The 12,548-nt window shown below is 38.2% G+C and overlaps 1 protein-coding gene across 1 annotated transcript in view; it reads right to left on the bottom strand.

The window, feature by feature from the left end:
* Window positions 1–12,548, bottom strand: part of CUNH4orf17 (chromosome unknown C4orf17 homolog) — a 51,903-nt gene that overhangs the window by 9,449 nt on the left and 29,906 nt on the right. Inside the window, exons 3-5 of the mRNA XM_003798523.2 lie at window positions 7,976–8,185; window positions 5,331–5,395; window positions 1,264–1,407 (exon numbers count right to left, since the gene is read on the bottom strand). Of these exons, the coding sequence (XP_003798571.1) occupies window positions 1,264–1,407; window positions 5,331–5,395; window positions 7,976–8,185 (419 nt within the window). The remainder of the gene's footprint in view (window positions 1–1,263; window positions 1,408–5,330; window positions 5,396–7,975; window positions 8,186–12,548) is intronic.

Raw genomic sequence — 12,548 nt, 5'->3', positions numbered from 1 at the left:
ACAGCAACTTCAAACTCTTGGGCTCAAGTGAGCCTCTTTGCCTCAGCCTTCCCACTAGCTGAAACTGTAGGTGCCCACCATAACACCCAGCTAGTTTTTCCATTTTTCATAGAGACAGGTTTTGCTCTTGCTCAGGCTGGTCTTGAACTCCTGAGCTCAAGCAGTTCACCCATTTTGGCTTCCCAGAGTGCAAGGATTACAGGTATGAAACACCACACCCAGCCTATACTCTACTTTTAAAATGCAGGGTATCTTAAACATTATCATGCGTAGGACAATGGGAAATTGTAACTAAATGTACCTTTATTTACAAAATATTCATTACAAAATTTTGTAAAATATTTACAAAATATTTTCTACCTGTTGGTCACCTTTTTCTATACATACACACACACACATACACAAAGTCTTTTCCCTCACTCATGGTGAACACATTTCAAGATATCAGCTGTTCGTGCAATTTTCCCACGTATGGAGACTTTTGGAACATCTGGTGGTTCTTTGTTAAGGGATTTTTCAAAAACTATCCTTACAATATGCTCTGTTATTTGTAATTGTAAATATAGATACTGATTACTGAAAATTGCCCCTAGAGTCATCATTATAATATTTTGACCCTCAGTTCATAGTAGTGGGTCTTATCATGCAAAGTTGAGGTTACTAAATGAATTCAAGGAAAGAAAAACTTGGTGATAACAAATATCATCTTATCATTTTATGTCATTCTCAGAAATAATTGTGGCTGGAGAGAACATTCCAGGAAGCTCATATGACATCATTACTATTAATAAAACAGTTTATAATCCCACACAGAAAAGTTTGAGTTATAATTCCAGTTTTCCAAAGATCAGAGGGGAAGAAGAATGTCAGATGGAAAAATCTTTGCTTTAAAATAAGTGATGTAAATGTATAGATAGTGGCAAGAAGTTAGGAGTAGAGTTTCTCAAGCATTATGAAAATGACCAAGAGTGACATGAAAAGAGTAGGAATGGGTTTGCTTGGCCAACACCAAGATTTTCATTACGTATAAACCAAAGGTTGTGTTTATGTAAGAGGCAGGATTCCAGGAGAAAGACTGGAAATGACAATAGGAGTATGCCTTAGATTTTAGGCTAAGTAGTTTTAAATCAATTTAGTCATCAATAAGGAATAATTCATGTATCTCAAGGATGCTAAATATTTGTATGTAAGTATTTGTAGGATTTTTTCTTTTTGTGTTGTCATGCTGTTCCCATGTTTGGATTTAATGACCCTGCTGCTTACTTTAATTTCTTGATCCAGGTAGTTTGGTATGCTAACAGTGTTCGCTTTGATGTCGTTCTTGGAAGTCATCCTCTCTGAAGACCCGGAACCAGCAGTAGAGGATGTCTTTGGAGCTGATGGTAGCTTTTTGCCCTTCATTTCTTCCTAAATCAAAAGTATAATATAATCATTATACACTTGCATCTACTTATATTTCTTATAAAAATTAAATGTAAAATGAATGAGAAATACTGTCATTAATATGAGAAATCCATGAAACTAAAAAGAGGTTAGCTTTAACCCTTTTTAAAGCTGTATCGTGTATGTGCATTTGGAAATGAAACAAATAGTGCTGGATTATTAACTTCTCTGAAATCATTTTAAACTCTGAGTTAAACACCAACATACTACCTTTTTAATATTCAGTGTATAACTTTTATTTACATTGCAATTCCAGATAACAATCAACTCATGACCCATGAGATTTACTGTTGAATTGAAAAGATTTCTCTTTTATAACCAGGAATTGACAGCTGAGAGGTTTCATGTTTTGTCTGTGAAGAGACTACATGATGCAGACTGCTACTTCCTTGCTCTACTAAGTGACAGCAGAGAGATGATGAGTTAGAAAGGTCAACTAATATTTTTTCCTAAATTAGCTGGAAAAGGAAATAGAAAGCCTATTTTCTTGTTCTGGAAGGCAAATATACTGTTTGCAACTTTAAAAAGTGACAAGATTGTAGGAGCTTTAAGTCCAAAAGAGTTGTAGAAGCCTTAGATGTGTGTGTCTGTTCCAAGAAAGGTTTTTGAAACTTCAGAAGTGACAACATATAAAGACACATAGAAGTTAGTGGCTAAATCAGTCAACATGAGAAGGTGATGATTGGAATATTGGTAGAACAATACTTAGCTGTTGATGTTTAGTGAAAATGAAACTATATTATATTTAAAAACTATTTTAAGTTTATTATGCAGACATTTTTGAAGAATTGGTAATGTAGTCAGTACTCAATGTCATGAATGGGTTCTTGGAAACTGATGTTAAGCAAAACAATGTATAAAAAAAATATTTTTTCCTCTCCTCAATGTTACAGCAAAATGGCTGAAGGAAATCATGCTGTTCAAGGACCTGCTGTACAAGGTCCTTAAAGTCCAAGTTCCAAGAGTCTATTGATGACATTAATTGAAGACTTACAGCATATATTTTGTTCAACTCTCCCACTGAATACCAAAAATGTTTGTTAAAATTTAAAAAAAATTAGAATGAATATAGGCAGTCCCTGAGTTACAAACATCTGACTGACATACAACTCAACTTATGAATGGAGGCTATTAGAAGTCATAGGTAAATGTACCTGTTCCAACTTACCTACAAATTCAACTTAAGGACAAACCTACAAATTTCTTGAAAAGTACAAGTTACCAAATTTCACTAAAGAAAAAATAGATAACCTAAATAGTCTATAGATACGAAAAAATGAAAGTGAATTTGTAGTTAACGTCAACTCAAAGAAAACTCCAAATCTAATTTTTATATTGAAAAATTCTACTCAACTTTTAAAGGAAGAAATAATATTAATTATACATAAAGTCTTTTAGAATATTCAAGAAGAGCTCCCAACTTATTCTAGAAAGCCAGCATTATGCTGATACTAAAAGCAGAAAAAGACCTTATAAGAAAACTACAAACAAGTAAGTCTCATGAGCATAAACATTAGAATACTAAGAAATATTTCATGAAATTTACTGCATGAAAAGCATTATGCATCATGACTAAGTGGGGCTTATAGCAGGAATGTAAGGCCAGCTTAACATTTGAAAGTGAACCAACATAATTCACTATTATTAACAAACTAAAAAGGAAAAATCATATGATCATCTCAAATAGGTATAGAAAAAGCATTTGGCAAAATTCATCCCTCTTTCTGATAAAACTCTCAGCACACTGGGGATGGAAAGGAAGCTCCTTAGCCATGTAAAAAACATCTATGAATAAAGTAAAGTAGCATCACACTTGGTTGTGACAATCTAATGTTTTGGGCCTGTATCAGGTAAGAATATTTGCTCTCATCAACTCTATTTGACATCGTGCTAGAGGTTCTAGCCATTGCAATAAGGTCCAACAGAAAGATATATGGCATGCAGATTTGAAACTGTAATGGAAAGAAAATCAATTTGGGCTTCCTCAAAATTATAAATTTTGGTTTTTCAAAAGATACTGTTATCTCTCAGACTGGAAGAAAATATTTGCAAGCCAAACATATGACAAAAGATTTATATCTAGAATATTTAAAGAACTTTTACAATGTCACAATAAAAAGGTCAACAAATCAACTTAAGAAGTGTGTAAAAGATCTGAACATATGCTTCTTATAAAAAGATACATGGACAGCAGGTAAGAATATAAAAGCCTCATAAGCCTTTAGGGAAATGGAAATTAAAACCACAATTAAAATACCACTACATACCCAATGGATTGGTTAAAACCCAAAGGACTAACCATGGTAAATTTTGAAAGGATGAGGAAGAAAGGACACTCTTTTATACACTGCTGGTAGGAATACAAAATGGATCAACCATTTTGAAAACAAATTTGCCATATCTGAAAATTTTCAATATACAGCTACTATATAAGACCCAGTGATTTCACTCCTAGATATTACCCCAGAAGAAAAGAAAATATATAGGTGGCCATACAAAGACTTGTACACAAATTTCCACATTAGCTTTGTCAAAAATTAAAAACAGGGCAGTTGGCAATGTCACTTTAGACGGCTGAAGTAGAAGGAGCTCTTGAGGCCAGGAGTTTGAGACCAGCCTGGGCAACATAGTGAAACTCCATCTCTACAAAAAACAGGCATGTACCTGTTGTCCCAGATACTCAAGAGGCTAAGACAGGAAGATTCCTTCAACTCAAGAGGTTAGAGGTTGCAAGGAGCTATGATGACAGCAGTGCACTCTAGCCTGAGCGACAGAGCAAAACTCCATCTCAAAAAAAAAAGTTTTAGAAACAACTTAAATATCTCTCAGTAGGTGAATGGATAAACAAATTTGGAAGATAACCATACAACTGAATAGTACTCAGCAGTAAAAAGGAATAAACTATTGATCTACCTAACAAAATGGACAAATCTTAAAAACGTAAGTTAGAAATCAAATTTTTTTTTTTCAGACAAAGTCCTACTTTGTCACCCTGGGAAGAGTGTCGCAGCGTCATATCTCACAGCAACCTCAAACTCCTGGGCTCAAGCTATCCCCTTGCTTCAGCCTTCCGAGTAGCTGGGACTAGAGGCACCCACTACAACACCGGGCTATTTTAGAAAATGGGTCTTGCTTTGGCTCATAGTGGTCATGAACTTCTGAGCTCAAGCAAGCCACCCACCTCAGCCTCCCAAATTCTGGGATTATAGGCATGAGCCACCATGCCCAGCTTAGAAACCATATTTTAAAAAGAGAACTCACTATATGATTTTATTAATATAAAATTCAACAAACCCTATGCCAATTCTTAGTGACAGAGAGAAGGCACTTTATTTTTTTTTTTTTGAGACAGAGTCTCCCCATGTTGCCCTCAGGCTCACAGCTCACAGCAACTTCAAACTATTGGGCTTTAGTGATTCTCTTGCCTCAGCCTCCCAAGTAGCTGGGACTACAGGCACCTGCCACAACTCTCGGCTATTTTTTGGTTGTAGTTGTCACTGTTGTTTGGCAGGCCCGGGCTGGATTTGAACCCGCCAGCTCTGGTATATGTGGCTGGAGCCCTAGCCCTTTGAACTATGGGCGCCAAACCCCGAAGGCACAGTTTTGCCTATGGGAGTGCGGGCATCATGAGAAGACTTTTGGGGCGGATGCATACGTGCATTCGCCTGAATACAGTGGTACTTTCCTAGGCGTATGTATGTGTTTGTCAAAACTCACTGAATTGTACATTTTGAATATGTGCACTTTATGTCAGTTAATTATACTTTACTACTACTGCTATAAAAATGTGTGAAGCATGGTGACTTTTCAGGAAAGTATATGGAGAAAAGGAGAGGCAATGATAGAAGTCAAACCAAATAAATAACTGTAAATAGTTGTTTCTTTACCTTTTTAATTACTAAGGGATTCTCATTGGAAGTTTTGAAGCACTCTTTCATTTTTCTACTGGGCTCTGAAATGAAATTGAGGAAAGATACATTTATGTTAAATTGATGATTAATTTCTAGCATGTGACATACAATGTGTCAGTTGCTTAAATAGATGAGAGTATGTCTGAATTTAAATTGTAGTGGACTCAGGGATCTGTTTATAAATGTTAGGAAACTTGTAGGTAAAATGGTATTGTGATAACATAAGAAAGGTGTATTTATGTTTAAAAACTAATTCAAAGTATCTCAAGAATGGAAGAAAAAGTATCCAATGTACTCAGCCCTACTATGAAACTAATTTATAGCTTTCATATGAAAGCTATAGCCCAATTATAGCCCAGGAATAAGGGGAGAGGGAGGGGACGAGAGGGGGGAGGATGGGGAGAGGGAGGGTGATTGGTGGGACCACACCTATGGTTCATCTTACAAGGGTACATGTGACTCTTTCTAAATGTAGAATATAAATGTCTTAACACAATAACTAAGAAAATGACATGAAGGCTATGTTAACCAGTTTGATGAAAATATTTCAGTTTGTATATAGAACCAGCACACTGTACCCCATGACTGCATTAATGTACACAGCTATGATTTAATAAAAAAAAAAAAAGGACACTGATGACCTACAAAAAATAAATAAATAAATAAAAACTAATTCAATGCCCAAGATGATGATATAAAGATATATTATAAGTGCTTTTTGCTCAGTTAAACTGATTTTAGAAGTATGTCTTTCAGTATAAGATGTGTTTTTCTGTTTCCTGTCTATATAACTATCTCTCTTTTTCATTAAAGAGAATTTGCTTGTCATTTGCTTTGTAGACAGAAAGAGATTTTTCCTGAGTTACAATTACATAATTACATTGCTTAGTTTTTCTTTCTTGTTTTATCAGCCTCTTAATCCTACCTATTTCCTACTTGGTTTTTTAATTAAATCCCTTTACCATGCCCCAAAGCCTCTTCAACTTTGCCAAATTTTCCTTTACATTAAATTAAAGATATATTCTCTGTAAACAATGCTATCTCTTTTACCAAAGCCAGAGTTATCACAAAAACCTTCAAAAAAATGAAAAGATTTTATGCATATAGCCAAAGTAACTAAATTCATGAGGTCTAGCTGAAGAAAAATAGGAAAAGAAAGTTTAAAGTCGCCTCTCTTTAAGTCATGAAAACCAAGTTATGAATGGTAAGTCTAATTCAATTAGTGTTCAGATGTGGGAAACAGAAACCATTCTGTTTTAAGCAAAAATGTAAATAAGAGAGGGGATGAGGAGTTTTTAATATTGCTGGAGCAGTGAGACTATGGTCTCAATCATGCCAAATCACTCCAAGAACAACTTAGGCCTGGTCCCCCGAAAGAGGCACAGTCTTTGTGACAGTCAGGAGGAAGGGAGTCAGCCACTGGTACCTCTGTGGCTGCTGCAACATCCATAAGGCTCAAGCTCAGCCAGTGGAATGCTTCTGAGATCAGAAAGCCATCACATCTACTGACTTTGCCTTTTGAATCCTATAAATCCAGAACCTGAACACTGAGATCTTATAGGAGAAAAACTCATATCTCTGTTCATGCTTGATAAGAGAAAGCCACCAAAAGGTGACAGCCCATGTCTGCCATAGAAATCTTCCTAGATGCTAATTCTTATTTTCCATCAATGGCTGTTTCTTGCAAATGTAGTGTTTAAATTTCTAGGTTCTACAATATAAAGAAGGGACACCAGAAAGAAGGTGGAATAAGTGGGCTTTGGCTCTTCAATGCTGATAGAAGGAAAGGAACAGGAATCTTGAAAGTATGAACCAAGTTAGGTGAGAAGAGCTTAGAATGGAATCTGTCACATAGTAAGCTCTCTATAAATGATCACTCTTCTTATTACACTATCTTTAGAAAGATATTATACTATCTATTTACCACATTGTACTTAATTTTCACATGCCCTAAAAGTTTTAATAATAACATGTAATTGTATAGGGTAGGAGAGAGAGAACTGACTATAACTTGTACCATGCAGAATTTTTTTTTCTATTTTACCTTGCCCTTTGGATTCTGTCACACTTTGCTTTTGATCATTTCCTCTTCCCTTCAATTCGGTAAAGATTAATTAATTGATTGACTTGTTTATTAAGGACCAGACACTGTGGTGGGACATGGGGAGAGATGAAGAATGGGAGAAACACTGAAGGCAATAACACCAGGGCCTGACCTGAAGGAGATGACAGCCTGGTGAGGACAATGTCAACATGTAGCTCCATCCCTATTGCATTTTCTAGACTCATTTTTTGCCTGGCATAGTTCCCTCAGCAGCATTAGCTGAACATTCACTTCTGACATCTCTAAAGCTAGTTCTGTAGATATTAGAGACCAAAACCATGCCAAATATGCATGGATCTATTGCACACAAGTAATAATAGTAGTAATAACATTTTTAACATTATTGTTCTATTGAATTGAAATTAGAAGAGTGAAATTTTTTTATAATGAATAACCTATTTCACAGGAAATTTTGTATCTTAAAAAATCTCACCATACCTATTTTAGCAATCATATCAATTTTTCTTCCCAATTATTTGCAGGAAGCATAAGGATTTATCAGTTGAGAAGGACTCACCAGAATGAGGCCGTGGGAGCGTTTTGATAACGGTCGAAGTTGGTGACACTCCTCTGCCAGAGCTCTGTGAGTCTGGAGCGCTAGGTGGGCAACTGCATTTGGCACATGGTATCTTACCCTCTTCGGCGTGGCTAAGCTGGTCACCACTGTGCAATGCTCGCAACATATTCTCATCATCATTCACAGTACAGATAGGAGTGTTATTCAAACCTAAGTGAGTAGGGATAAAAAAGATCAATTTCCCAGCCAAATATTGTTAAGTGTGTGGAAAATGTTGGACTTCAAATTGAATGAACCAGGGCTAGGTGGACATTCTTTGAAAGTATAGCCTATTTTGTTTGCAATATATGCCTCCTTACACTGTCCTGCCATTTTGTCAGCCTTGAAAACCTGGCCCACATCTTTGATCTTGGTCTGAGAGTCAGGGGGAATAGATCTGCCTTGATCTTACACAGATCTCTCACTTGCCAAGTCTTTATAAAGACTGAGAGGGCTGGCACTAGCCCTCTTCATGAATATCAGTTTAAACTTTTGAAAGCATCCCGAATGACTCATCATAGCAAGGTTTTCAAAAAGAGGTGCACTGGCTGCTCTTTTATGCTGGCAGAAGGTAAAAAGCTGCTGGAGAGAGGGATGGGAGAGAAAATAAGGTAGATTGTGAGGGAAGAAGGAAGGAGGACATGGTCCAAATTAAACCTCCTTCCTCATGTCAGAAACTTGACATCCTCTAATAGCTATTCGCTTTTGGCTTGAATATTGAATTTAGTTCAAATATTAAATTATAAACAGCTTTTCTTCTCAGTATCAATGTTAAGTAATGTGGAATTGGACAGCTTAGGAAGAGGAATTGCACAGAGTATCGCTTCCTGTTAATCAATGAGTCACACTTGCTCATTCTTCAAACCTCCCTGTAGTACCATTAGTCCATCCCCTTAACTGTGTGCTCAGATGGAATCAAAAAGGTCTTTGCTGACAACCCCATCTGAACTGCATCCATCTCTTGGTGTCCCCCTTTGTTTTCCCCCAAGCATTTGTCATATATCTGTCTGCACATTGCTTGCTGAGCTGCTCTGAGATGTAAGCTTCATGAGGATGTCGTCTGTGTTGTTTGCTGCTCTCTTTCCAGTACCTAGAACATTTCCCAGCAGAAAGTAGGTGCTCTATGATTATTTGTTGAATAAATAGATAACATACAAATATAAAGCTTTCATTTGACCTAATACTTAGAACTTTACTGATAGTAACTGGTTCTAAATAGAAATGAGAATAAAATTCTTAGAGACCATATCACATCATTTTATCTTAAACATCTATTTTAGTGACTGATCCAAGTACATGGTGAAAAATTGCATATGAAATGAAGTATCTAAGACCTTAACACATAACAAGTCCATGGAAAAATCATTTTTTCTGCAACCTACTTAAATTAGTTAAAAACGTATTTAGTGGTGGAGCCAAGATGGCGGACTGCAGCCAGCTTTTTACAGAAGCTCCCGTCCAGAAGGAGGCTTAAAGGACAGAAGTTTAGCAAGGGAGCTGATGGTTTGGAGCGGAGCCAAGAGAGAAGATTGAAGAGTGCATTTTAACCTTCTTGAGGCAAGCTGCGACCCCAAAAATACAATCAAAAGGTACAAAATCCACCACCAAGCAGACGGGAGTCCCTTCCCCCATAACAAGGGCTCGCAGTTTACGCCATGCAAACAAGCGAGCAGAGTTCAAACATCCTCCCACTCTATCCCATGGGAGAGACCCCCTAAAAAATGGACCTCCTACCCCTGCTGGCATGCCATGGCACCCTCCTGCCAGGCATAAAACTATAAATCTGTATAAAACTGTATATATTCCCCACCTGCAACATTGAACTCTGAGGATTCCCCCACCCCTCACTCTGAGGTCTGGAGGTTTGTTACCTATGGAGTCCAGAGTCTTGGGCATCTCCTTGAGAGAAGTGGAGGGGGAAAGGGCTGGTGCTGCTCTGTGCTGACTGTGGCACAGGAGTGAGGAGAAGAAAGTTGGCTTGGAGGAAGCCATACAGCAAAGTGGCATCCTGAGCTGCGAACTGACGCCATTCCAGATAGGTGATCCCCGTCTCTCTGGGCAACCAGAGGTTCTGGACAGCAGCCACAGGGAGAACAGACTTGGTAACTTTCGTAAGTAAAAAGACCATTAGCACCAGCCCTCAGGGGTAAAGCTGAGACAAAGGCAGTGGGTGGGCAGAGGCTGGAATTGACACCTGAGTGTAAACTCTAATTTGCTTGCTGCCCAGAGCTGAGTTCCTAACCAGCTCTAGCAGCCTCTAACTTGCAGAAGAATTTAGACAGGACAGAAGGTGTGAGGCTGGAACACCAACAACTTGCAAAGCCTAAATTCTTCCCCTGCCAGACTGGACTCAGACTTCCCAGCAAGCACCTTGCACTCAGGGGAATGCTGAGACCAAGGCAGTGGGTGGGCAAAGGCAGGGATCGACACCTGAGTGTAAATTCTAATTGTTTGTTGCCCAGGGTTGAGTTCCTCATCAGCTCTAGCAGCCTCTGACTTGCAGAGGAATCTGGCTGGGACAGAAGGTGAGGGGTTGGAATTAAGAGAACATTCACAGCCTAATTTAAACATGCAAGGGCCCCCTGCCAGACTCAGATTCTCAGGTGATTTGGCAGTCATAAATCCTGGGAGCAGTTGCCTACTGGAGTGAATAGGGTCACAGATCTGAGGGATTACGAGTGACTGGGTGAAAGATGGGGAAGGAGGTATTAACTTTCCCAGACTAACCCATCTGCTGGGTGGGCCCCTTTGCCCTCACAGAGCACTGAAGCAAGTTATATCTGAGCTGCGAGCAGACCCCTCTTATTTAGCTGCCAGAAACATTTGAACTTTTCCACCTGAAACGGGTGCTAACTGGGACAACTGATTTGGACCCCTTAAACTGGGCAGATCACCCAGGGACTACTCAAAAGGGCACCCTGGGTGTATGGTTGAGGGAAGGTTTGATCTTCCTTGCCCAATTGTTGGTTATGAGGGGGCAGAGAGATTTAATTGCTGGTATTTCTCCACAGCTGAGACTTCAACCAAGAGAAACTGAATCACTAGGGTAAGACAGAGACCAGCTGAAAATAAGACAGAGCCACTTAGCCCCATCACACCAAGCAGGTCCCCAGTCTCTCAGGCCGTAACACTGTATGGGTCCTTGACAAACCTCAAGGGGAAAAGCCAACAATCATGGGGTGGAATCAGTGAAAAAGCTCTGGTAATATGAATAATCAGAGTAGATCAACCGCCCCAAGAAAGGATGTGGCTGGTAATATGAATAACCAGAGTAGGTCAACCCTCCTAAGAAAGGATGTGGCAGACCAAACTGAAGATCCCCTATATAAACAGATGGCTGAGATGTCAGAAATTGAATTCAGAATTTGGATTGCAAATAAGATTGATAGAGTAGAGGCAAAGATAGAAATAGAAATTCAAGGAGCATTCCAAAAGTTCACTCAAGAATTCAACAAATTCAAAGACAAAACCACCAAACGTTTTGAAACTAAAGCAAGAGATTGCAGCCCCCAAAGATCTGAAAAATATGATAGAATCTCTTGGTAACAGAGTGCAGGAGGCAGAAGAAAGGATCTCAGACATAGAAGACAAAGCTTCTGGATATGTCCAAACATCCAAAGAGAATCAGAAATGGAAAGCAAAAATGGATCATTCTCTCAGTGAGCTCTGGAATAATTCGAAGAAAACTAATATTCACCTCACAGGAATCCCTCAAGGCAATGAAGTTGCTTCGCAAAACACAGAGGCTCTTCTGTATGAAATTACAAAAGAGAACTTTCCAGATATGTCAAGAGAGCCTGAAATTCAGATTGCAGATAGCTTCAGAACCCCATCATGACTCAACCCGAATAAGACATCCTCCAGACACATCATAATTAACTTCACTAGAGTGAATATGAAAGAGAAAATCTTGAAAGAAGTGAGATGTAAGAAAACCATAACCTACAAGGGGAAGAATATTAGAATAACTGCAGATCTCTCTGCTGAAACCTTTCAGGCAAGAAGAGGGTGGTCATCAACATTTAATCTCTTAAAGCAAAATAAATTTCAGCCCAGGATCCTGTATCCAGCTAAACTGAGTTTAATTTATGATGGAGAAATTAAATACTTTAATGACATCCATGCATTGAAGAAATTTGCCATAACTAACCCAGCTCTCTAGGATATTCTCAGACCTATTCTCCATAATGAGCAGTGCAATCTTCCATTGCAAAAGTAAACTAACTCAGAAACTATTGATCAAACTCCAACTTCTACACTGGCAAAAGGATTAAAAATGTCCACTGGACTTTTGAACAACTCAATACGTAAAATTTTATCAGGCTTATCAATAATTTCAATCAATGTGAATGGCTTAAATTGTCCCCTAAAGAGGCACAGATTGGCTGATTGGATACAGAAACTCAGACGAGATCTCTGTTGTATACAAGAATCTCATCTTACATTAAAAGACAAATATAGGCTCAGGGTGAAGGGATGGTCATCTATATTTCAGGCTAATGGAAAGCAGAAAAAAGCAGGTGTTGCAATTTTA

The sequence above is a fragment of the Otolemur garnettii genome, unplaced genomic scaffold (assembly GCF_000181295.1).
Source record: "Otolemur garnettii isolate 467f Iridium unplaced genomic scaffold, OtoGar3 scaffold00137, whole genome shotgun sequence".
In the NCBI taxonomy this organism is placed as follows: domain Eukaryota; kingdom Metazoa; phylum Chordata; class Mammalia; order Primates; family Galagidae; genus Otolemur; species Otolemur garnettii.
Note: the sequence above shows the minus strand (reverse complement) of the source record. Positions and strands in the feature narration are given on the sequence as shown.